Consider the following 22970-nt stretch of genomic DNA (forward strand, 5'->3'; position numbering starts at 1 on the left):
AGTGCATTCACCCTATCCATGCCTCTCAAGGTCATATACACTTCTATAAGATTCCCCACTCAGTCTCCTATGCTCTAAAGAGAAAAGTCCTAGCTTGTCCAACCTCTCCTAAAACTCAGACCGTTGAGTCCTGCCAACATCTTTGTAAATTTCTGCTGCACTCTTTTCAGTTTAATAACGTCCTTCCTATAGCAAGGTGACCAAAACTGAGTACAATACTCCAAGTGTGACCTCACCAACATCCTGTATAATTGCAACATAACTTCCCAACTTCTATATTCAGTGCCCTGACTGATGAAGGCCAGTGTACCAAAACCCACCTTCACTGCCCTGTCTACCTGTGACTCCACTCTCAGAGAACCGTATACCTGAACTCCAAGGTCCCTCTGTTCCACTACACTACTTAAGGCCCTACCATTCACCATGAGTGAGACTCCCAACCTCCATTTCCAGGGCCCCATCATTACTGAAAGTGAAAAATCTGTTCCTGCAATGCAAGAAATCTTTGTGAATTGCTTCTTTCGTTTTTCATTCGCTAGAGTGCCGACATCCTCCGATATGGAACAGCAGGATATTTCGGGAAAACCGTCCTCGGAGGCCCATTCCATGTTATAATGTGAGTAAAATGACAACTTTTTTTTAAGGAGTCTAGTTAAACTTGCCATTAATTTGGAAATATTCACACCTCCAGCTTTTCTCTGTTTCATCACTGTCTTCCAATCTCTGCCTTTCTTTCAATGATCATAGTATCTTGTTGAATTCTTTGGGAAGATGATGTAGTGGTAATGTCACTGGGCCTGTCATCCAGAGGAGGAAGTCTCCTCTACACTGGGGAGATAGGACGCCTACTTGCAGAGTGTTTCAGAGAACATCTCCAGGACAACCGCACCAATCAACTCCACCATCCCATGGCCGAACACTTCAACACCCCCTCCCACTCCTCTGAGGACATGCAGGTCCTGGGCCTCCTCCACTGCCACTCCTTCACCACCCAACGCCTGGAGGAAGAACGCATCATCTTCTGTCTTGGGACCCTCCAAACCCAGGGTATCAATGTGGACTTCACCAGTTTCCTCATTTCCCCTCCCCCACCTTACCCCAATTCCAACCTTCCAGCTCAGCACCATCCTCATGACCCATTCCATTTGTCCATCTTCCTTCCCACCTATCCGCTCCACCCTCCTCTCCAACCTATCACCTTCCTCCCCACTTCCATCCACCTATTGCACTCTTGGCTACCTTCTCCCCAGCCCCAACCCCCTCCCATTTATCTCTCCACCTCTGAGGCTCCCAGCCTCATTCCTGACGAAGGGCTTTTGCCCGAAACGTCGATTCTCCTGTTCCTCGTATGCTGCCTGACCTGCTGTTCTTTTCCAGCACCACATGCCTGACTCTAGCCATCCAGAAGGCTGGGTTGGTACTCCAGGGACAGGTTCAAATCCCATTGTGGCAGCTCATGGAATTTAATCTCAACAAAAAAAAAATCTGGAATGGCGACCATGACTGTTGTAAAAACCATCTGGTTCACTAAACCCGTCAGGGAAGGAGTCTGCCATATGGACAAAGAACAGGAGTTGGCCATTCAGCCCCTCTGCTACTGTGCAAAATCATGGCTGATCTGATTGTAACCTCAGATCTGAGCCACCGTGCCATCTAACTGTCCTCTCAATTGGCCTAACAATCCACTGAGTTGTGTCAACCACTAGGAAGCGAGATTGACCTGCCCTTGTCGAACATCTGTAAGGGATAGTGATCAGGAATGGGAATTGAACGCTGTAGCAATGGGGCAGATTGTGATATCTTCAGTTCTGCGATATTAATAACATCTAACTCAGTCCAGAGTGGAGAACCAAATCTTTGAAGTCAAAGATTTTTAGTGCATTTGTTCACCACACGTTTGAGGCAGCATCCTAAATGCCATCGTTTTAAATGGTCCACTTTTGTTGCACTTTGTCTTTTTATTCTTCTTTTTGTTTTTCAAAAGTTTATTTCCCTTCCCTCCCTTATTATGTTGCTTGTCAGTTGTTAATCTCTTCGGTATCATTTTCACTTTGACTTCTTGCCCTCACTATCTATTCTTCACTGTTTTTTAGTCACTTTTTGAGATATTATTTTATTGAAGACCATAAGACACAGGAGCAGAAATTAGGCCATTCAGCCCATTGATTCTGCTTCGCGATTCAACCGTGGATATTAAGATAATCAACCCCATTCTCCCTGTATCCCTTGATCCCCATGACAATCAAGAACCTACCATAGAATCCCTACAGTAAAGAAACAGGCCATTTGGCCCAACAAGTCTACACTGACCCTCCAAAGAGTAACCCACCCAGACCCATTCCCCTTCCCTATATTTACCCCTGACTTGAGGACCTAACCTACACCTCCCTGAACACTTTGGGCAATTTAGCATGGCCATTTCACCTAACCTGCACATCTTTGGATTGTGGGAGGACACCCACACAGACACGCGGAGAATGTGCGAACTCCACACAGACAGTCGCCCGAGGCAGGAATCAAATCCAGGTCCCTGATGCTGTGAGGTAGTCGTGTTAACCACTGAGCCGGAGGAGAAAGTGAGGACTGCAGATGCTGGAGATCAGAGCTGAAAATGTGTTGCTGGAAAAGCGCAGCAGGCCAGACCACTGAGTCACTGTGCTACCCCAATCTCGTTGACCTGGCTTCCACCGCCTTCTTGGCAGCGAATTCCATATGTTCACCACTCTCTGATTGAAGAAGTTTCTCCTCAAAGGTCTTCCCTTTACTCTAAGGCTGTGCACTTGGGTCCTAGTCTCTCCTACCAATGGAAACATCTTCACAACATCCACTCTGTCCAGGCCATTCAATATTCTGTAAGTTTCAATTAGATCCCCCCCATCTTTCTAAACTCCATCAAGTATAGACCCAGATTCCTTAAACGTTCCTCATATATTAAGCTTTTCATTGCTGAGATCATTCTCAGGAACCTGCTCCAAGGCCAGTGCATTCTTCCTGAGATGTGGGACCCAAAACTGCCTACAATACTCCAAATGTGGCCTGTCCATAGTGTTATAGGCCCTCAAAGTACATCCCTGCTTTTATATTCAAGTCCTGTCAAAACGAATGCCAACACTGCAGTTGCCTTCCTAACTACTGACTCAACCTGCAAGTGTCCCTTGAGAGAATCCTGGACTAGAACTCTCAAGTCTCTTTGTACTTCAGACTAATGAATTATCTCCCCATTTAGAAAATAGTCCATGTGTCTATTTTTCCTGCGAATGTGCATGACCTTACACTTTCCCAAGTTGTACTCCATCTGCCACATCTTTGCCTACTCCCCTAACCTGTCCAAATCCTTCTGCAGCCTCCCTGCCTCCTCAATTCTACCTGTCCCTCAACCTATCTTTGTATCATCTGCAAACTTAGCCAGAATGCCCTCAGTTGCTTCATCTATATTGTTAAAGTGAAACGTTGTGGTCCAAACACTGAGCCTTGTGGAACATCACTTGTCACTGGCTGCCATCCTGAGAAGAGCAGCTTTATCCCCACTGTCTGCTTCCTGTCAGACAGCCAAGCTTCTATCCATGCTGGCACCTTGCCTCGAACACCAGGGACCCTTACCTTACCCAACAGTCTCCTGTGCGGCACCTTGTCAAAGGCCTTCTTTGGATAACTTTCTTTGTCCAACCTGCTTGTTATTTCTACAAAGATTTCTAGGAATTTCCTCTCATGTGTTGCACTGCTTCTTCCAATCTCCCGCCTTCCTATTATTACATTTCTTGCTTCTGTTGTCTCTCTGTGTCTTTTCTTGTTCCTCTGCTCCCAGTCCTTGATCTTTCTCTCTCCTTTTTCTTCCATTTCAATCTGTTATGGCATCTCACATTCTCCTGTTATTTTTCTTTCCTTCTGCCTCTTTCCTCCTCTCACTCTGTCTCTTTCCTCCTCTCTCCCCATCTCTTTCTTCCTATCACTCCGTCTCTTTGCTCCTCTCTGTCTCTTTCCTCCTCTCTCTCCGTCTCTTTCCTTATCTCTCTCCGTCTCCCTCCTCCCCTCTCTCTGTCTCCTTCCTCCTCTCCCTCCGTCTCCTTCCTCCTCTCCCTCCGTCTCTTTCCTCCTCTCTCTCCGTCTCTTTCATCCTCTCCCCCTGTCTCTTTCCTCCTCTCTCTCAGTCTCTTACCTACTCTCCCTCTGTCTCTTTCCTCATCTCTCTCCGTCTCCTTCCTCCTCTCCTTCCGTCTCTTTCCTCCTCTCTCTATCTCTTTCCTCCTTTCCCTCTGTCTATTTCCTCCTCCTTCTCTGTCACTTTCGTCCTCTCTCTCCATCTCTTTCTTCCTCTCTCTCTGTCTCTTTCCTCCTCTCCCTCTGTCTCTTTCCTCATCTCTCTCCGTCTCCCTCCTCCTCTCTCTCTGTCTCCTTCCTCCTCTCCCTCCGTCTCTTTCCTCCTCTCTCTCCATTGCTTTTCTCCTCTCCTTCTGTCTCTTTCCTCCTCTCTCTCCGTCTCTTTCCTCCTTTCGCTCTATCTCTGTTCTTCTCTCTCTCTAGGTCTCTGTCCTCCTCTCTCTCCGTCACTATCCTCCTCTCTCTCTGCCTTTTTCCTCCTCTCCCTCTGTGTCTTTGTGCTACTTCTTGCTTTGGTCTCTGTCTGTTGCACACACTGAAATTATTTCCTCACTCTGTTTCTCCCTTTGTCTCTCTCTCTCTCCGCTTCTCCACCTCTCCTTCTCTCTATCACAGTTTCTCCTGTCCTCACTCTCCTGCCATCTTCCTTTGACTCTCTGTCTCCATGTTGCAACTTTCCATTCGGTTTTTCCTTTTCTGAATTTGGAACAGATGGAAACCATTGAGCCCCTCAAGCCGTTTGTGTTGTTTAATTGGGTGTATTCAATCTCCATTTCCCAGCCAGTCTCATAGACCTACCCTTCATGTGTAACGACATGAGATCTGTGTGCTGGCTGGGTTTGATGTTTGAGACCTGCTTCATTGCCCTCCCATGCTGGATGTGTGGTGCTTTGGGTCAGATCTGCCCTCAGGCAGAGAAGACCGTACTTTTAGTATTTGAATCGCTTAACTTCATGCCATTTCCAAAATACACAGTTCTTCCTTCGATCCACACTCATCCCCCGCCCGCTGCTGTGATATTTCCTCACTGCAACCTTTCTTGTTCTCCTCTCCCTTTGACAGAATCTGCTTTGCGTTCCTGGTGCTGCTGATCCTCCTCCTCCGAGTAACCAGCGCGGGCTCCGAGGGATTCTTCATGGCTCTGGCCATCGCCATGGCCTGGTGCAATTCCATATACTTCTTCCGGGGATTCCGGATACTTGGGCCATTTGCCATCCTCCTCCAGAAGGTAAACAAACAGAATCTGCCCGGGGGACAAACAGTCCGCAGTTCCAGACTGCAATGTTCTTTACATACTGAACAGGGAACGCATTAAAACAGCAAGGAACAAGTCAGGACAGAGTGCTCCAAACATTCACTGCATTCTGTGCAAAGTCAATGAAAGTTAACAGATTTAGTGTTGATATGATTGGTCAAGGGATGGGGGTCAAGAGATTGTCTGTCAGGGATCGGGCGAGTTTCTACCTCTCTGATAAAGAGTATCGTGACTAGATCGTGGGTACCTTTTTCCAAATCTCTGGATCAATAAAATGGGTCTATTTCTTATTTTGTACCAGTGTACTGTCTCCCCATTTGGCTCCCATCAAGCGGGGAGAAAGTGAGGACTGCAGATGCTGGAGATCAGAGCTGAAAATGTGTTGCTGGAAAAGCGCAGCATCCAAGGAACAGTCGATTCGACGTTTCAGGCATAAGCCTTTCTCCTCGGTTGGTGGGAGCCAAATGGGGAGACAGTACACTGGTACAAAATAAGAAATAGACACATTTTACTGATCCAGAGATTTGGAGAAAGGTACCCACGATCTAGTCACAATTCCTGAAGAAGGGCTTATGCCCGAAACGTCGAATCTCCTGCTCCATGGATGTTGCCTGAACTGCTGCACTTTTCCAGCAACACATTTTCGGCTCCCATCAACCCCCAAGTCCTCAGTTTCTCTAATCTACACCTTGATGCAGACCACTCTCATTCCAAGTTACTACACACCCCACAGAATCCAAAACACAAGCCTTCAGTTCCTCTTTTCTACTTTCCACCACCTATGACCTCTGACCTCTGATTGAGGCCCACTCTTGATAACACCACTGACGTTGAGAACAGGAGCACAAGATGGCTATTTGTTTGCCCACCTGTGCCATGGTGCTGCTGGCACAGGAATGGCCTGTGGCCCTCTGTGGGGTGGCACAGTGGCTCCTTGGTTAGCATTGCTGCCTCACAGCACCAGGGACTTAGGTTCAATCCCAGCCTCGGGCGACTGTCTGTGTGGATTTTGCACATTCTCCCCCTGTCTGCGTGGGTATCCTCCGGGTTCTCTGGTTTCCTCCCACAATCCAAAGATGTGTAGGTTAGGTGAATTGGCCATGCTAAATTGCCCGTAGTGTGAGGTGCATTACTCAGAGGGAAATGGGTCGGTGTGGACTTGTTGGGCCGAAGGGCCTTTTTCCACACTGTAGGGAATCTAAGCTAATCTTTCCTCATCCAAACATATAGGTAGAAAAAGCAATGGCCCGAGCCCTGATATCTGTGGTATCCATCCTGAAAACGCCCCCTTTATCCCAACGTTGTCACTAATGAGCCAATCTTCAATCCATGCATATATACCACGCCTCTTAAGGAGTAGCCTTATTCACGATACGTTATCAAATGTGTCATAGAGTCATAGAGATGTACAGAATGGAAACAGACCATTCGGTCCAACCTGTCCATGCTGACCAGATATCCCAGCCCAATCTAGTCCCACCTGCCAGCACCTGGCCCATATCCCTCCAAACCCTTCCTATTCATTTACCCATCCAAATGCCTTTTAAATGTTGCAATTGTAGCAGCCTCCACTACATCCTCTGGTAGCTCATTCCATACACGTACCATCCTCTGCGTGAAAAAGTTGCCCGTAGGTCTCTTATATCGTTCCCCTCTCACCCTACACCCTATGCCCTTAAATTCTGGACTCTCCCACCCCAGGGAAAAGACTTTGCCTATTTATCCTATCCATGCCCCTCTTGATTGTATAAACCTCTATAAGGTCACCCCTCAGCCTCCAACGCTCCAGGGAAAACAACTCCAGCCTATTCAACCTCACCCTATAGCTCAAATCCTCCAACCCTGGCAACATCCTTGTAAATCTTTTCTGAACCCTTTCAAGTTTCACAACATCTTTCCGATAGGAAGGAGACCAGAATTGCACACAATTTTCCAACATGGCCTAACCAATGTTCTGTACAGCCGCAACACGTCCTCCCAACTCCTGGACTCAATACTCTGACCAATAAAGGAAAGCATACCAAATGCCTTCTTCACTATCCTATCTACCTGCGACTCCACTTTCAAGGATCTATGAACCTGCACTCCAAGGTCTCTTTGTTCAGCAACACTCCCTAGGACCTTACCATTAAGTGTATGAGTCCTGCTAAGATTTGCTTTCCCAAAATGCAGCACCTCACATTTATCTGAATTAAACTCCATCTGCCACTTCTCAGCCCATTGGCCCATCTGGTCCAGATCCTGTTGTAATCTGAGGTAACCCTCTTCACTGCCCACTACTCCTCCAATTTTGGTGTCATCTGCAAACTTACTAACTGTACCTCTTATGCTCGCATCCAAATCATTTATGTAAATGACAAAAAGTAGAGGACCCAGCACCGATCCTTGTGACACTCCACTGGTCACAGGCCTCCAGTCTGAAAAACAACACTCCACCACCACCCTCTGTTTTCTCCCTTTGAGCCAGTTCTGTATCCAAATGGCTAGTTCTCCCTGTATTTCATGAGATCTAACCTTGCTGATCAGTCTCCCATGGGAACCTTGTTGAACGCCTTACTGAAGTCCATATAGATCACTTCCACTGCTCTGCCCTCATCAATCCTGTTACTTCTTCAAAAACTTCAATCAAGTTTGTGAGACATGATTTCCCATGCACAAAGCCATGTTGACTATCCCTGATTAGTCCTTGCCTTTCCAAATACATGTACATCCTGTCCCTCAGGATTCCCTCCAACAACTTGCCAACCACTGAGGTCAGGCTCACCGGTCTATAGTTCCCTGGCTTGTCCTTACCGCCCTTCCTAAACAGTGGCACTATGTTAACCAACCTCCAGTCTTCCGGCACCTCACCTGTGACTATCGATGATACAAATATCTCAGCAAAGGGCCCAGCAATCACTTCCCAGAGTTCTCGGGTACACCTGATCGGGTCCTGGGGATTTATCCACTTTTATGCATTTCAAGACATCCAGCACTTCCTCCTCTGTAATCTGGGCATTTTTCAAGATGTCACCATCTATTTCCCAACATTCTATTATTTCCATTTCTTTTTCCACGGTAAACACTGATGCAAGATACTCGTTTAGTATCTCCCCCATCTCCTGTGGTTCCACACAAAGGCTGCCTTGCTGATCTTTGAGGGGCCCTATTCTCTCCCTAGTTACCCTTTTGTCCTTAATATATTTGTAAAAACTCTTTGGATTCTCCTTAACTCTATTTGCCAAAGCTATCTCATGTCCCCTTTTTGCCCTCCTGATTTCCCTCTTAAGTATACTCCTACTGCTTTTATACTCTTCTAAGGATTCACTCGATCTATCCTGTCTGTACCTGACATATGCTTCCTTCTTTTTCTTAACCAAATCCTCAATTTGTTTCGTCATCCACTATTCCCTATAGCTACCAGCCTTCCCTTTCACCCTGACAGGAATATACTTTCTCTGGATTCTCTTTATCTCATTTCTGAAGGCTTCCCATTTTCTAGCCGTCCCTTTACCTGCGAACATCTGCCTCCCAATCAGCTTTTGAAAGTTCTTGCCTAATACCGTCAAAATTGGCCTTTCTCCAATTTAGAACTTCAACTTTTAGATCTGGTCTATCCTTTTCCATCACTATTTTAAAACGAATAGAATTATGGTCGCTGGCCCCAAAGTGCTCTCCCACTGACACCTTAGTCACCTGCCCTGCCTTATTTCCCAAGAGTAGGTCCAAATTTTGTACCTTCTCTAGTAGATACATCCACATATTGAATCAGAAAATTTTCTTGCACATACTTAACAAATTCCTCTCCATCTAAACCCTTAACACTATGGCAGTCCCAGTCTAGGTTTGCCAAGTTAAAATCTCCTACCATAACCACCCTATTATTCATAGTCTTTTGAAAAATCAAATATGTAACATAGAATTATAGAGTTATAGAGATGTACGGCACAGAAACAGACCCTTCGGTCCAACTCATCCGTGCTGACCAGATATCCTAAATTAATTTAGTCCCATTTTCCAGCATTTGGTCCATATCCCTCCAAACCCTTCCTATTCATATACCCATGCAGATGCCTTTTGAATGTTGCCATTGTACCAGCCTCCACCATTTCCTCTGGCAACTCATTCCGAACACGTACCACCCTCTGGTTAAAAATGTTGACCCTCGGATCCCTTTTAAATCCCTCACTTTACACTTTTGCCCTCTAGTTTTGGGCTCCCCTACCCTGGGGAAAAGACCTTGTCTATTTATCTTACCCATGCCATCATCTGTAAGGTCACCCCTCAGCGTCCGATGCTCCAGGGAAAACAGCCCCAGCCTATTCAGCCTCTCTCTATAACTCAAATCCTACAGACCTGGCAACATCCTTGTAAATCTTTTCTGAACTCTTTCAACTTTCACAACATGTTTCATGTAGCAGGGAGACCAGAATTGAATGCAGTATCCTAAAATTGAATTGGCCTCAACAATATACAGCTGCAGCCAAACTCCTCTGTTCACTGCAATGACCAATAAAGGCAAGCAACTCATCCCACACAGACTCTGATCCTCATTTCCCCTTGCCCCACCTCACCCCAGTTCCAAACTTCCAGCTCAGCACTGTCCCCATGACTTGTCCGGACTTGTCCTACCTGCCTATCTTCTTTTCCACCTATCCATTCCACCCTCCTCCCTGACCTATAACCTTCATCCCCTCCCCCACTCACCCATTGTACTCTATGCTACTTTCTCCCCACCTCCACCCTCCTCTAGCTTATCTCTCCACGCTTCAGGCTCACTGCCTTTATTCCTGATGAAGGGCTTTTGCTCGAAACGTTGATTTTTACTGCTCCTCGGATGCTGCCTGAACTGCTGTGCTTTTCCAGCTCCACTCTAATCTAGAATCTGGTTTCCAGCATCTGCAGTCATTGTTTTTACCTAATAAAGGCAAGCATGTCAAACACTTGCTTTGAGTTAGGATCTGAGCTATAGGGAGATGCTGAACAGGCTGGGGCTGTTTTCCCTGGAGCATCGGAGGCTGATGGGTGACCTTATAGAGGTTTATAAAATCATGTGGAACATGGATAGGGTAAATAGACAAAGTCCTTTCCCTGGGGTGGGGGAGTCCAGAACTAGAGGGCATAGGTTTAAGGTGAGAGGGGAAAGATATAAAAGAGACCCAAGGGCCAACTTTTTCACACAGAAGGTGGTACATGTATGGAATGAGCTGCCAGAGGAAGTGGTGGAGACTGGTACAAATACAACATTTAAAAGGCATCTGGATGGGTATATGAATAGGAAGGGTTTGGAGGGATATGGGCCAAATGCTGGCAAATGGGACTAGCCTAATTTAGGACATCTATTTGGCATGGATGAGTTGGACTGAAGGGTCTGTTTCCGTGCTGTACATCTCTGTGCCACAAGGATGTGCAAGTAATTCAGGATGAGCTGATGGTATTGGAGACCTGCAGTTGTTGTGAGGTGATTGGGCACACTGCATGTGGCTTGCACTGAGGTGTGTGACTTGACCATGTGCATTCGGAACTGAAGCAGGCTGCTCATTCCTCAAAAACAAACACAACTGGGAATGCTGGAAATCTAAAACAAAAACGGAAATTGCTTTCGAAACTCAGCAGGTCTGGCAGTATCTGAGGAGAGAGAAGCAAAGTTAACATTTTGAGTCCAGTGAAGTCCAGTTGAATTTCTCCATTCATCCCCCCAGGGCTGCTGCACCGTCTGGCTTTCAATTCCAGCTTTATTAACTGAATTCAGATTTCGCCAGTTGTCATTGTAGGATTTGAATACATATTCTCAGAAATGAGATGGAGTACCTTCAGTACTAGTCCATTATTACCACGTCACTGTCTCCTCTCCAACAGCTGGGAATGATTGAACTGCAGCTAGGTCAGGGTAAGGGATGTTGCCTCGCGACACCATATATTGGACATTTAGGACCCAGCTATCTATGAATTTCCTATTAACAGTGTAAAGGATATGGGGCACTGTCTCCATGATAACAGCAGATGAAAGAATGTTACATGGAAGCATCATCAATCACTATCACCAACTACCTCTTGTCGACTACAACATTTTAAAATTCTATCGAAAGTCTACCTGTGGATTTCCAGTCCTTAATGTTAAAGTTAGAGTCAGGCCATTCAAGAGTGAATTTGCCTTTCAAGCTGTAGTCAAAATCTGGAACTCTCTGCTGAATTGGAACTTTCAGGATTGAAATCCCTTGGTTTGTGTTAGGTAGGGTGCCCAGGAAATGGGACAAAGGAAAATCGAGTTGAGATAGAGATCCACTCAGATGGAATTGTTTCGTGGACGTGCTGGGGTTGGACTGGGGGTGGACAAAGTCACATGACACCAGGTTGAAATCCCAAGCTTTCAGAGCACTGCTCCTTCATCAGGTGAAGTACCATCACCCGACAAAGGGGCAGCGCTCCAGAAGCTTGTAATCTCAAATAAACCTGTTGGACTATAAACTGGTGTCTTGTTACTTCTGACTGGAATCACTTGGTCGTCCTGTTGGGGATAAAATGGCCTATTCCTAGCCTGGATTGCCACATTTTCAATTTACACTCAGCCAAGTGGAGATGAATGTGGAAAGTTCAGACCTCAAGTTGTATGCTGCATATCAAATGTAGATATATTTTGTTTTGATGATTTTCATAAAACTTTTTGAATGAATTTTAAAATGTTGTAGTCAACAAGAGGCAGTTGGTGATAGTGATTGATGATGCTTCCAAGTAACATTCTTTCATCTGCTGTTATCATGGAGACAGCGCCCCATATCCTTTACACTGTTAATAGGAAATTCATGGATAGCTGGGTCCTAAATGTCCAATCAATGGTGTCGCGAGGCAATTACTCCTTGTTAACAGTGCAGGTACATATACAATATACCACCTCCTTTGGGAAAAGTGTTAAATTAACAGCTTTTTAAAATTGCTTCACAGATTATTTTGGAGAAATTTTTGACATTTGTGGTTCTGATGGTGATGGTGCTCATCGGATTTACAACAGGTAATTTTAAATAGTTCTCATCTTGTTGTGTCTATTAAACATTGACTTTCAGTGTCTTTCCTGAAGTGATGTATTGACCCCAAATGCAATAAAGTGTTGTTAAAACAGGAAAGGGGACATTTTCTTTTGTCCAAGTTGATTGAAGAGATTTATTACAATGAAATCATAAAATCACAGAAAATCACTTGGAAAACAAAGCTGCTTCAGCATCATTCCCCAACAGGAGCCTTGGTCTGGATATTAAGACACAAGCATTTTTTAAAAGACATTTATTAAAAATGGAAAATTTATAAATCTAAAACTTGACACCAACTTGTCCGATCATTGCACAATGTTCAGCACCATTTGCGACTCTGAAAAAATCCCTTGGATCCAAGATCAGACCGTCCCTCAGCCGGCGGGGGGGCCCATTCTCAGGCATATGTCTGCCTTGGCTCTACAGACTTTTCTGAAGATCTGCCCGCCTGACAGAACACCAATCATGCTAACATTTTCTGTGACACCTATATAAAGGCACATTATGGTGTTAAAGTTCCACAGTGTAAAAATAAATCAAAAATTCCAGATTTCCTGTCTGAAATTCCACCCACTTTCAGCTACATTACCTTCCCATCTAATGCCCAGGCCACAGCTCACTAACTCCTACTTAATTAGCATAATTTCTAATATTCCTCTTTTTCAAACAACTGCACATTTCATTGTGAGATAATTTATAGATTCTGCTTCAAGAATATCATGAAGAGAGAGAATTACCCTTGTCCCTGAGAAGATATTAGTCCAACCTCTTTAATGTTTTGCCTGTAAGATGGCCATTTTAAATGGTCCATTTTTCTTTCATATAGAATTGCTTCATTTGAACTTTATCTTTTTATCACACCTGAGTTGTCTCTGCTCTCCTGCAGATTTTTAATAATGCTGCTTATAGTTTACCACACTCTGCAGTTTGGCATTATTTGTATTAAACCGGAAGGATGTTGTGAAACTTGAAAGGGTTCAGAAAAGATTTACAAGGTTGTTGCCAGGGTTGGAGGATTTGAGCTACAGGGAGAGGCTGAACAGGCTGGGACTGTTTTCCCTGGAGTGTCGGAGGCTGAGGGGTGAACTTATAGAGGTTTATAAAATCATGAGGGGCACGAGTAAGGTAAATAGACACGGTCTTTGCCCTAGGGTAGGGAATAGATTTAGGGTGAGAGGGAAAAGATTTAAAAGGGACCAAAGGGGCAGCATTTTTTCACACAGAGGGTGGTACGTGTATGGAATGAGCTGCTAGGGGAAGTGGTGGAGGCTGGTACAATTGCATTGTTTAAAAAGCATTTGGATGGATATATGAATAGGAAGGGTTTGGAGGGGTATGGGCTAGGGGCTGGCAAGTGGGACTAGGTTGGGTTGGGATATCTGGTCGGCATGGACAGATTGGACCGAAGGGTCTGTTTCCATGCTGTACATCTCTGACACAATGACTATAATCCCTACATCCAGATGGTTGCGAGTAGTTGTTGCAACAGGTCTACTGCTCGCATCTCTTGCCAATTCCAGAAAAATTTCCTTTATGGAATGTACTCACTGATGGATAACACCAAAGAAGACATTAATGCTGGCCCTTTGCAGGAACAATTTAGCTAGTCTCATTCTCCTGTAGACTAGCAATGTCTTTCCCTCAGGCGCTTCTCAAATTCCCTTCTGAAAGCCACAATTGAATCTGTCCGCACCACATTCTCAGGCGAATCCTAACCAGCTGCTGTGTGAAAACATTTATTCCCTTTGTTACTTCTGGTTCTTTTGCTAATCATCTTTAACGTGGAGCTCTCTGGTCTTGCACCACACTTTTCAACTCTGACTCTCCAGTATCTGCAGTCCTCATTATCTCCCTTCTGCTCTCTGGTCTTGCTTCTCCTGCCATTTCTGCTGACTATGACCAGGCCCCTCATGATTCAGCAGACTGCTATCACATCTCCTCCAAACCTTTCACCTCTAACGTGAGCAGTCCCAGCCCCTCCAATCTACCCATGGAACTGAAGTCTCCTACCACTCATAGACTTTTCTGCAGTCTCTCCAAAAATATCACATCCTTTTTGATCCCCAGAAATGCACACAGTATTCCTCCTGAGACCATACCATTACTCTATAAAGCTCCGTCATAATTTCCTTGCTTTTGGACTTTGTTTCTATTTATGAAGTCCAGGAGTCATAGAGATGTACAGCATGGAAACAGACCCTTCGGTCCAACCTGTCCATGCTGACCAGATTCCCAACCCAGCCTAGTCCCACCTGCCAACACCCTGCTTGTACCTCTCTAAACCCTTCCTATTCATATACCCATCCAAATGCCTCTTAAATGTTGCAATTGTACCAGCCTCCACCACTTCCTCTGGCAGCTCATTCCATACACATACCACCCTCTGTGTGAAAAACTTGCCCCGTAGGTCTCTTTTATATCTTTCCCCTCTCACCCTAAACCTATGCCCTTTAGTTCTGGACTCCCCGACTCCAGGGAAAGGACTTTGTCTATTTATCCTATTCATGCCCCTCATAATTTTGTAAATCTCTATAAGGTCACCCCTCAGCCTCCGACGCTCCAGGGAAAACAGCCCCAGCCTGTTCAGCCTCTCCCTGTAGCTCAAATGCTCCAAACCTGGCAACATTCTTGTAAATCTTTTCTGAATCCTTTCAAGTTTTACAACATCTTTCCAATAGGAAGGAGACCAGAATTGCACGCAATATTCCAACAGTGGCCTAACCAATGTCCTGTATAGCCACAACATGACCTCCCAACTCCTGTACTCAATACTCTGACCAATAAAGGAAAGCATACCAAACGCCTTCTTCACTATCCTATCTACCTGCGACTCCACTTTCAGGAAGCTATGAACCTGCACTCCAAGGTCTCTTTGTTCAGCAACACTCCCTAGGACCTTGCCATTAAGTGTATAAGTCCTGCTAAGATTTGCTTTCCCAAAATGCAGCACCTTGCATTTGTCTGAATTAAATTCCATCTACCACTTCTCAGCCCATTGGCCCATCTGGTCCAGATCCGTTGTAATCTCAGATTACCCTCTTCGCTGTCCACTACGCCTCCAATTTTGGTGTCATCTGCAAACTTACTAACTGTACTTCTTATGCTCGCATCCAAATCATTTATGTAAATGACAAAAAGTAGAGGACCCAGCGCCGATCCTTGTGGCACTCCACTGGTCACAGGCCTCCAGTCTGAAAAACAACCCTCCACCACCACCCTCTGTCTTCTGCCTTTGAGCCAGTTCTGTATCCAAATGGTTAGTTCTCCCTGTATTCCATGAGATCTAACCTTGCTGATCAATCTCCCATGGGGAACCTTGTCGAACGCCTTACTGAAGTCCATATAGATCACATCTACTGCTCTGCCCTCATCAGTCTTCTTTGTTACTTCTTCAAAAAACTCAATCAAGCTTGTGAGACATGATTTCCCACGCACAAAGCCATGTTGACTATCCCTAATCAGTCCTTGCCTTTCCAAATACATGTACATCCTGTCCCTCAGGATTCCCTCCAAAACTTGCCCACCACCGAGGTCAGGCTCACCGGTCTGTAGTTCCCTGGCTTGTCTTTACCGCCCATCTTAAACAGTGGCACCACGTTTGCCAACCTCCAGTCTTCCGGCACCTCACCTGTGACTATAGGTACTCTGCCATCTTTAATCACGTAATCACAAGCACTGACCGCCCCTCTAGGTCTCCTATTCCTGCTGCCCTTTTGGTTTGTGTCATAATCCATGGACAATCCGACCAAAATGTACCACTTCATACTACCCTCTATTAGATTTAAACTGCTGTGTTTCCGCCCACACCATCAGTCTGTTTCTGTCCTCTTGAATTCTCTCCTCACAGTTCACAACACTTCTAAGTTTTATGCCATTTTCAGTTTTTGAAATTCAGCCTTTACTACCTCAATCCCTCTGCCCAGAAACTCCCCTTTTAATGACCTGGTTTCTTTTGTAAACAAGTGTGTTTTGGCAACTCTGCGGGTCACATCCACGTTACACACCGCAGTTCAGAGTTTGATGCTCAGTATAATTACTTTTCATTGCAGCCCTACATTTGTCATTCCAAGAGCTGGACCCTTCCCAGTGGATTCGTTTTAATGGCTATAAGAACCTGCTTTTTCTGATGTTCATGCTGTTTTTCGGACTCCTCGACATCCCACTGAACTATGAAAAGTACACCCCCTTCATGGTCAAGATTCTGTACGTGGCGTACATTATGATGACCTTTCAGCTGATGGCCATTCTCTTCATCTTCTTAATTGCCCAGACACTACGGCGGGTGATGAAGAATTCTGATGCACTCTGGCAAGCTCAGGTACTGAGTTCATAAGAATTAATTTGTCAATGCCCTAAAATATAGAGGAGAAATGGGATTTTTTTAAGCATGCTGTCTTGTTACATCAATGTATCCAATCCCACGCATCCAGCACTTGCAGAGGAGAGAGAATTACCTGCATTTACATAGCACCTTTCTCTATTTCAGGATGTCCCAAAGTACTTTGTAGCCAATGAAGTGCAATTTCTAAGTGTCGTCATGTGGCAGGAAATTGACATGCAGCAAACAGCGATGTAACAATTTTTTAAAATACCTTTTGTTCAGGGATAAATTAATTCCAGCCTCTTCCTCAAAATAGTGCCATGAGATCTTTTGAACTGACCCTGAAAGGGCAGATGATGTCCTAGTTCGATGCCAAGTTCAAAGAAGGGCATCAGCAGCTCTTTATTACCCTTGCCTTTGATCTTCTTTTGTGCCTATTTCTCCTGGAGGCATTCACTTCCTCTCTTCCTGTACCATCCTCATTTCTGAGGTCAATAATCATGAAGAGGAAGACTGAGCTAGCTGAAGAAGCAATGACAGAAGTTGGTGTTGGTTACTCCTTCAGCTGGAGTGGTCTCAGTAGTGAAGGGTGTTGTGAAACAACTGTAGAAATTACTGTCAAGTCATAAGACCATAAGAAACAGGAGCAAGAGTAGGCAATTTGGCCCCTCAAACCTGCTCCACCATTGAATAGCATCATGGTTTTTCTGATATTCCTCATATCCACTTTCCTGGTGCTTTCCCCCCCAAACCTTTGTTTCCCCGAATGATCAAGAATCTATTTATCTCAGCCTTAAGGACTCTCCTCCCACAGCTCTCTGTGACAAGGAGCTCAATATGGTCTCCACACCTTCTAGCCTTCTGAAGGACACAACTGACATTCCGTTCTGAGGAAACATCAAACCACTACCGACAGTATTTATGCATCAACAATGACAAAGCCCAGGGAAAAAAAAAGCCAAAGATAAATTATAAGAATAGTTTCTATCTTTGATGTAGTGCTGAGATCAGACTTAATTATCATCCTTGGTGCTTTCAACACCAGTTGGCACAGGCCATCTGATCTGGGAGCCAGTTATAGAGAGAAATAGAATAAAAGGCTTCCTCTGGTGAAGATGTGTGCGGAATCTAATCTCCACCTCATTAACTATGTGTTCCATCCACCAGACTGAAACAAGACTTAGATTATTTACAGTGTGGAAACAGGCCCTTCAGCCCAACAAGTCCACACCGACCCCCTGAAGCTCAACCCACCCATACCCCTACATTTACCCCTTATCTAACACTACGGGCAATTTAGCATGGCCAATTCACCTGACCTGCACATCTTTGGACTGTGGGAGGAAACCAGAGCCCCCGGAGGAAACCCATGTAGACACGGGGAGAATGTGCAAACTCCACACAGTCTGTCGACTGAGTCGGGAATTGAACCCAGGTCTCTGGTGCTGTGAGGCAGCAGTGCTAACCACTGTGCCACCGTGCTGCCCGTGCTGCAGACATTCTGGAAGCTCTCTTATTCAATACTATGGTTTACTGGAGAAGCAAGTTACTTATCAAAGCCATGTGTACAGCAAATTGCTAGACTGACCATAGACTCATTGTCTGAAAGCTCAACATGAGAGACCTGTGCTGGGAATAAAGCTCCACTGTTCCACAAGATGTCTCAAAATATCAATGTTGAATTAAATCACTAAGATTATTACATTACTTTGCTTTTACTTTTGTTCAGGACAAAAGAGAGAATCCCACCCAGGTTTCATCAGTAAACACAAAACTTATTTTTATGAACAATCTTAATTTTTATACAAGTAACAGAATGGGTTTTTAATACAGCGTTGCAAACTTAAATTATATTGCCTTTAATCCCGAAACATGTCTATACAGACAGGATGATGGGGACATACAAATCTGTCAAAATATGGCTAGAGAGAAAGGGATAAAAAGAAAATTTTGTCTATTGAGTCCAAACCACAAGTGTAGAATGGGGTGACTTTCTCACATCCTTCAGTTTGTGTTAATGAGATTACCTTGTTGTTAGCTGCTGGTTAATGGCAGCATCTCAGTGTGGGTGTCTGGTCAGTTAGACCCAAGTCTTTTATTCAGTTGGCACTTCAGCTTTCAGAATCTCGCAGAATTTCAGGAGAGCGAGAGAGAGAGAGAGAGAGCGCATTCTTTGCTGAAGACTTCTTCAAGGTCTCTTTCAAACCGTACCACTTCTTGATCTGCAGCAAAACAGAAAGTAACAGCCCAAAAACTGGAGCCCAACGCTATTTCCACTGCTTTCTCCATCAAAAACAATCCATCTTATGTCCTTCTAAACAGCTTTGTATTCCAAAGTTAAAAATCACACAACACCAGGCTACAGTCCAACAGGTTTAATTGGCAGCACGAGCTTTCGGAGCATTGACAATCACCTGATGAAGGAGCGAAGCTCCGAAAGTTAGTGCTTCCACTTAAACCTGTTGGACTATAACCTGGTGTTGTGTGATTTTTAACTTTGTACACCCCAGTCCAACACCGGCGTCTCCAAATCTTGTTTTCCAAAGGTCACTTGGCATTTTGTAAGTACAGCAAATGTTTTATTATCTGGCACCAGGGGGACCAGGACTATTCTGGTTAATCAAGAGGTACGTCTAACCGCAGTAAACCCTGACCAAGTAAAGCTTTGACTCATCAACATTCCTCAAAAAAAACCAATATGCAAACATCAACCCACCTCCTAAAATCAAGAACAGCATTGCCTGTGTATATGATAGAGATCAGCAGTCCCTGTCTATATAATAGAAACGTAATGCAGGGGGTCCAAACCCATCACTGTTACACTTTATTTACAGCATAGATACTCAGACTTTGTTGTAGATTGCAGTATTTCCGTTATTCATTCACAGGATGTGGGCATCGCTGGCTAGGCAACATTTATTGCCCTAATTGCCCAGAGAGTATTTGAGGTAAATAATGTTTGCCTGCTTATCGAGAGTGCTTGTTGATAAGGTGTTGGTTTTAAAAGAAGGTTTGCTGTATTCAGTAAAGCACAACATGGTAAGCTCTCTGCATCTCAGGCAGCATCCAAAACTTCCATTTATCCAGTTTTGGTGTTCTAAGAAAATGTGTGTAACGCCAACACCGTCAATTATCAGCTCAAGGGATATGCCCAGGAGGAAAATGTCAATGAAAGACTCGATGTCTGAACACTCAACATAAAGACTGAGGCAAAAGGATGGGCAATGGCCCAGTGGTACTATCGCTAGGCTATTAATCTATAAATTTAGCTCCCATTCTAGGGACCCTGGGTTTAAATCACACCATGGTAGAATTTAACTTAAATTTTCACAAAAAGAATCAGTAATTAAGAGGCTAATGATGATCATGAAATCCTTATTCATTGTCAGGAAAACCAATCTGGTTCACTAACGTACTGTAGGAAAAGGAAATCTGCCATCCTTACCTAGTCTGGCCAACATGTGTCTTCAGGCCTACATGTGACTCCAGCCCACAGCCTCTTAACTGCTCTCTGGGAAATTAGTCATGAGCAATGAATGCTGGCCTAGCCAGGGACACCCTCATCCCATGAGTCAATTTAATAAAAAGTCCCAAAAGATTTGGATTGCTGGTTCGGCGGTCTTAAACAGTGTGGAATGTAGAGCAATGGGACCAGTGTAATGGTGGTGCCAGTGTCACATGGTAATATAGAGAGGACCAGAAAGCATCAGAAACATAAACGGGATCCTGAGAGGATGTGCATATAGAAAAAGCTGTAAATAAAGAGTTCTTGAAGAAACTTCACAGACTTGAGCGATAATAATTACGGGGAATTAGAGTTAGACTCTACACACACACAGCAAAATACAAAAGGTGACCAGATAACTTGCAGAGAGCTGGTGCACTCTACTGCTATAGAACATTTTGTACCCACCACCTATGAGCACCACAAGTGTCTTGATGAAAACAATGAGGTGATTGAGACTCTGAATAGGCACACTGTCTCCTTACAGACTGGTCACCTTTTTGTTTAAAGATAGCTGCTCTAAAATTGACGATTCAGTGCTTAGGGAGCTAGGCGAAAGTGAGTATACTGCAGATGCTGGAGGTTAGAGGCAAGATTAGAGTGGTGCTGGAAAAGCACAGCAGGTCAGGCAGCATCCAAGGAGCAGGAAAATCGATGTTTCGGGCAGGAGTCCTTCATCAGGAATGAGACTGGGAGCCTTCGGGGTGGAGAGATAAATGGGAGGGGATGGGGCTGGGGAGAAGGTAGATGAGAGTGCAATTGGTGGATGGAGGAAGGGGTAAAGGTAGTAGGTCGGAGAGGAGGGTGGAGTGGATAGGTGGGAAAGAAGATGGACAGGTAGGACAGATCATGAGGATGGCGCTAAGCTGGAAGGTTGGAACTGGGGTAAGGTGGTGGGAGGGGAAATGAGGAAACTGGTGAAATCCACATTGATGCCCTGGGGTTGAAGTGTTCCGAGGTGGAAGATGAGGCGTTCTTCCTCCAGGCATCAGGTGGTGAGGGAGCGGCGGTGAAGGAGGCCCAGGACCTCCATGTCCTCGGCTGAGTGGGAGGGGGAGTTGAAATATTCAGCCACGGGGCGGTGTAGCTGATTAGTGTGGGTGTCCCAGAGATGTTCCCTAAAGCGCTCTGCTAGGAGGCGCCAGTGTAAAGGAGACCGCATCGGGAGCAACGGACGATATAAATTACATTTGTGGAAGTGCAGGTGAAACTTTGATGGATGTGGAGCCTTGGATGGAGGTGAGGGAGGAGGTGTGGGCACAGGTTTTGACATTCCTGCGGTGGCAGGGGAAGGTGCCAGGATGGGAGGGTGCGTTGTTGGGGGGGGGGGTGTGGACCTGACCAGGTAGTCATGGAGGGAGCGGTCTTTGCGTAAGGTGGAAAGGGGTGGGGAGGGAAATATATCCCTGGTGGAGGGGTCCGTCTGGAGGTGGCGGATGATGCGGTTTATGTGGAGGTTGGTAGGGTGGAAGTTGAGGACCGGGGAGTACTGTCCTTGTGCTCTCCAATGCATCTCGTCCACATCCTGCATCTCCGCCCTCAAACCCCACCCCTCCAACTGCAACAAGGACAGAACCCCCTGGTCCTTACCTTCCACCCTACTAATGTCCGCATAAACTGCATCATCCGCTGACATTTCCCTCACCACACCTTATGGAATCACTGAAACACTGGACCCATAATTTGCTGGTGTCGCTGTGATTGTTCACTCCGTCTGCCATCTCCCTTTGATCTCCTGAGTGGAGGCCAGGTGAGTGCGAAGAGAAAATCCATGGCTACTGCCTGAGTGAGGATCAGCAGGGAGCTGTCTGAAAACCTGGAGGCGGCTCTGGCCTGCTCCTCCTCCTCTCATTGGGCAGCGAGGGTAGGGAGGCTTCCACTGCTGACTCCTTCAGAAAGCCCTCAGTGACTGGCTCCTGCCATCATTCCATCATTGGTCAGCCGAAGCCACCCCTCAGCCAATTAAAGCCATTCCAATTGAAAGTGAAGCCCTTGGTGAGATAGGATCAGGACCTGGAACGCATCTCGCTCCCAGTTTGCTGATCTAGTATTTAAAATCCTAAATCTCAACACTGTTCCGTTATAGAGCAAGACAGGAGCTGATCTGGATCATAACTCGATCACCTGACTTGACTCCATATCCTTTTATGTTTCCAAATAACAAAAATATCAGTTGTAGATTGGAAATGGTGGTTGAATTAGTCTGGCAGCTCTTTGTGGGAGAGAATTCCTCACTTTGACTGCGCTTTGCTTGCAGATATATTTCTTAAAGTCTCTCCTGCATGGTCTGGCTCTGATGTCCACTAGCCATGGAAGGTGTGTTATAACACAGGCAAATCAGGTTGGTTGTCGGCCTGTAACGATTCCTGAAGGTAGGCAGTAAGAGTGGGAGAGTTTCCTGCTCAGCTATCCTGCAGTGGGTCATGACAAAACATTCCTTTAGATTGCCATAAAGACGGACCAATCCAATGGAAGTACATGGCCCAATCCTCATAAATGAGGGTATGACAGAAGACAACGACTACTTATTTTCCCTCAAGATTCCTGGTGAAGGGCTAATGCTTGAAACGTTGACCCTCCTGCTCCTTGGATGCTGCCTGAGCTGCTGTGCTTTTCCAGCACCACACTCTCGACTCTGATCTCCAGCATCTACAGTCCTCGCTTTCTGCCAATACACTGCATATGTCTGTCCGTTATGTTGTCAGTTATTCATAAATGTAACAAGTAGTTGAGCTACCTGCAGATCTTTCCAGTTTGAGGATGTGCCCATTAAAGTTACCCTTTTCT

At 45.3% G+C, this 22970-nt stretch overlaps 1 protein-coding gene across 3 annotated transcripts in view; it reads left to right on the forward strand.

The window, feature by feature from the left end:
• Nucleotides 1-22970, forward strand: part of LOC132827683 (transient receptor potential cation channel subfamily V member 6-like) — a 73027-nt gene that overhangs the window by 45263 nt on the left and 4794 nt on the right. For all 3 annotated transcript variants that reach the window (XM_060844339.1, XM_060844341.1, XM_060844340.1), the window contains exons 10-13: nucleotides 540-616; nucleotides 5161-5326; nucleotides 12275-12341; nucleotides 16407-16675. In XM_060844339.1, the coding sequence (XP_060700322.1) occupies nucleotides 540-616; nucleotides 5161-5326; nucleotides 12275-12341; nucleotides 16407-16675 (579 nt within the window). The remainder of the gene's footprint in view (nucleotides 1-539; nucleotides 617-5160; nucleotides 5327-12274; nucleotides 12342-16406; nucleotides 16676-22970) is intronic.

The sequence above is a fragment of the Hemiscyllium ocellatum genome, chromosome 25 (assembly GCF_020745735.1).
Source record: "Hemiscyllium ocellatum isolate sHemOce1 chromosome 25, sHemOce1.pat.X.cur, whole genome shotgun sequence".
NCBI lineage: Eukaryota > Metazoa > Chordata > Chondrichthyes > Orectolobiformes > Hemiscylliidae > Hemiscyllium > Hemiscyllium ocellatum.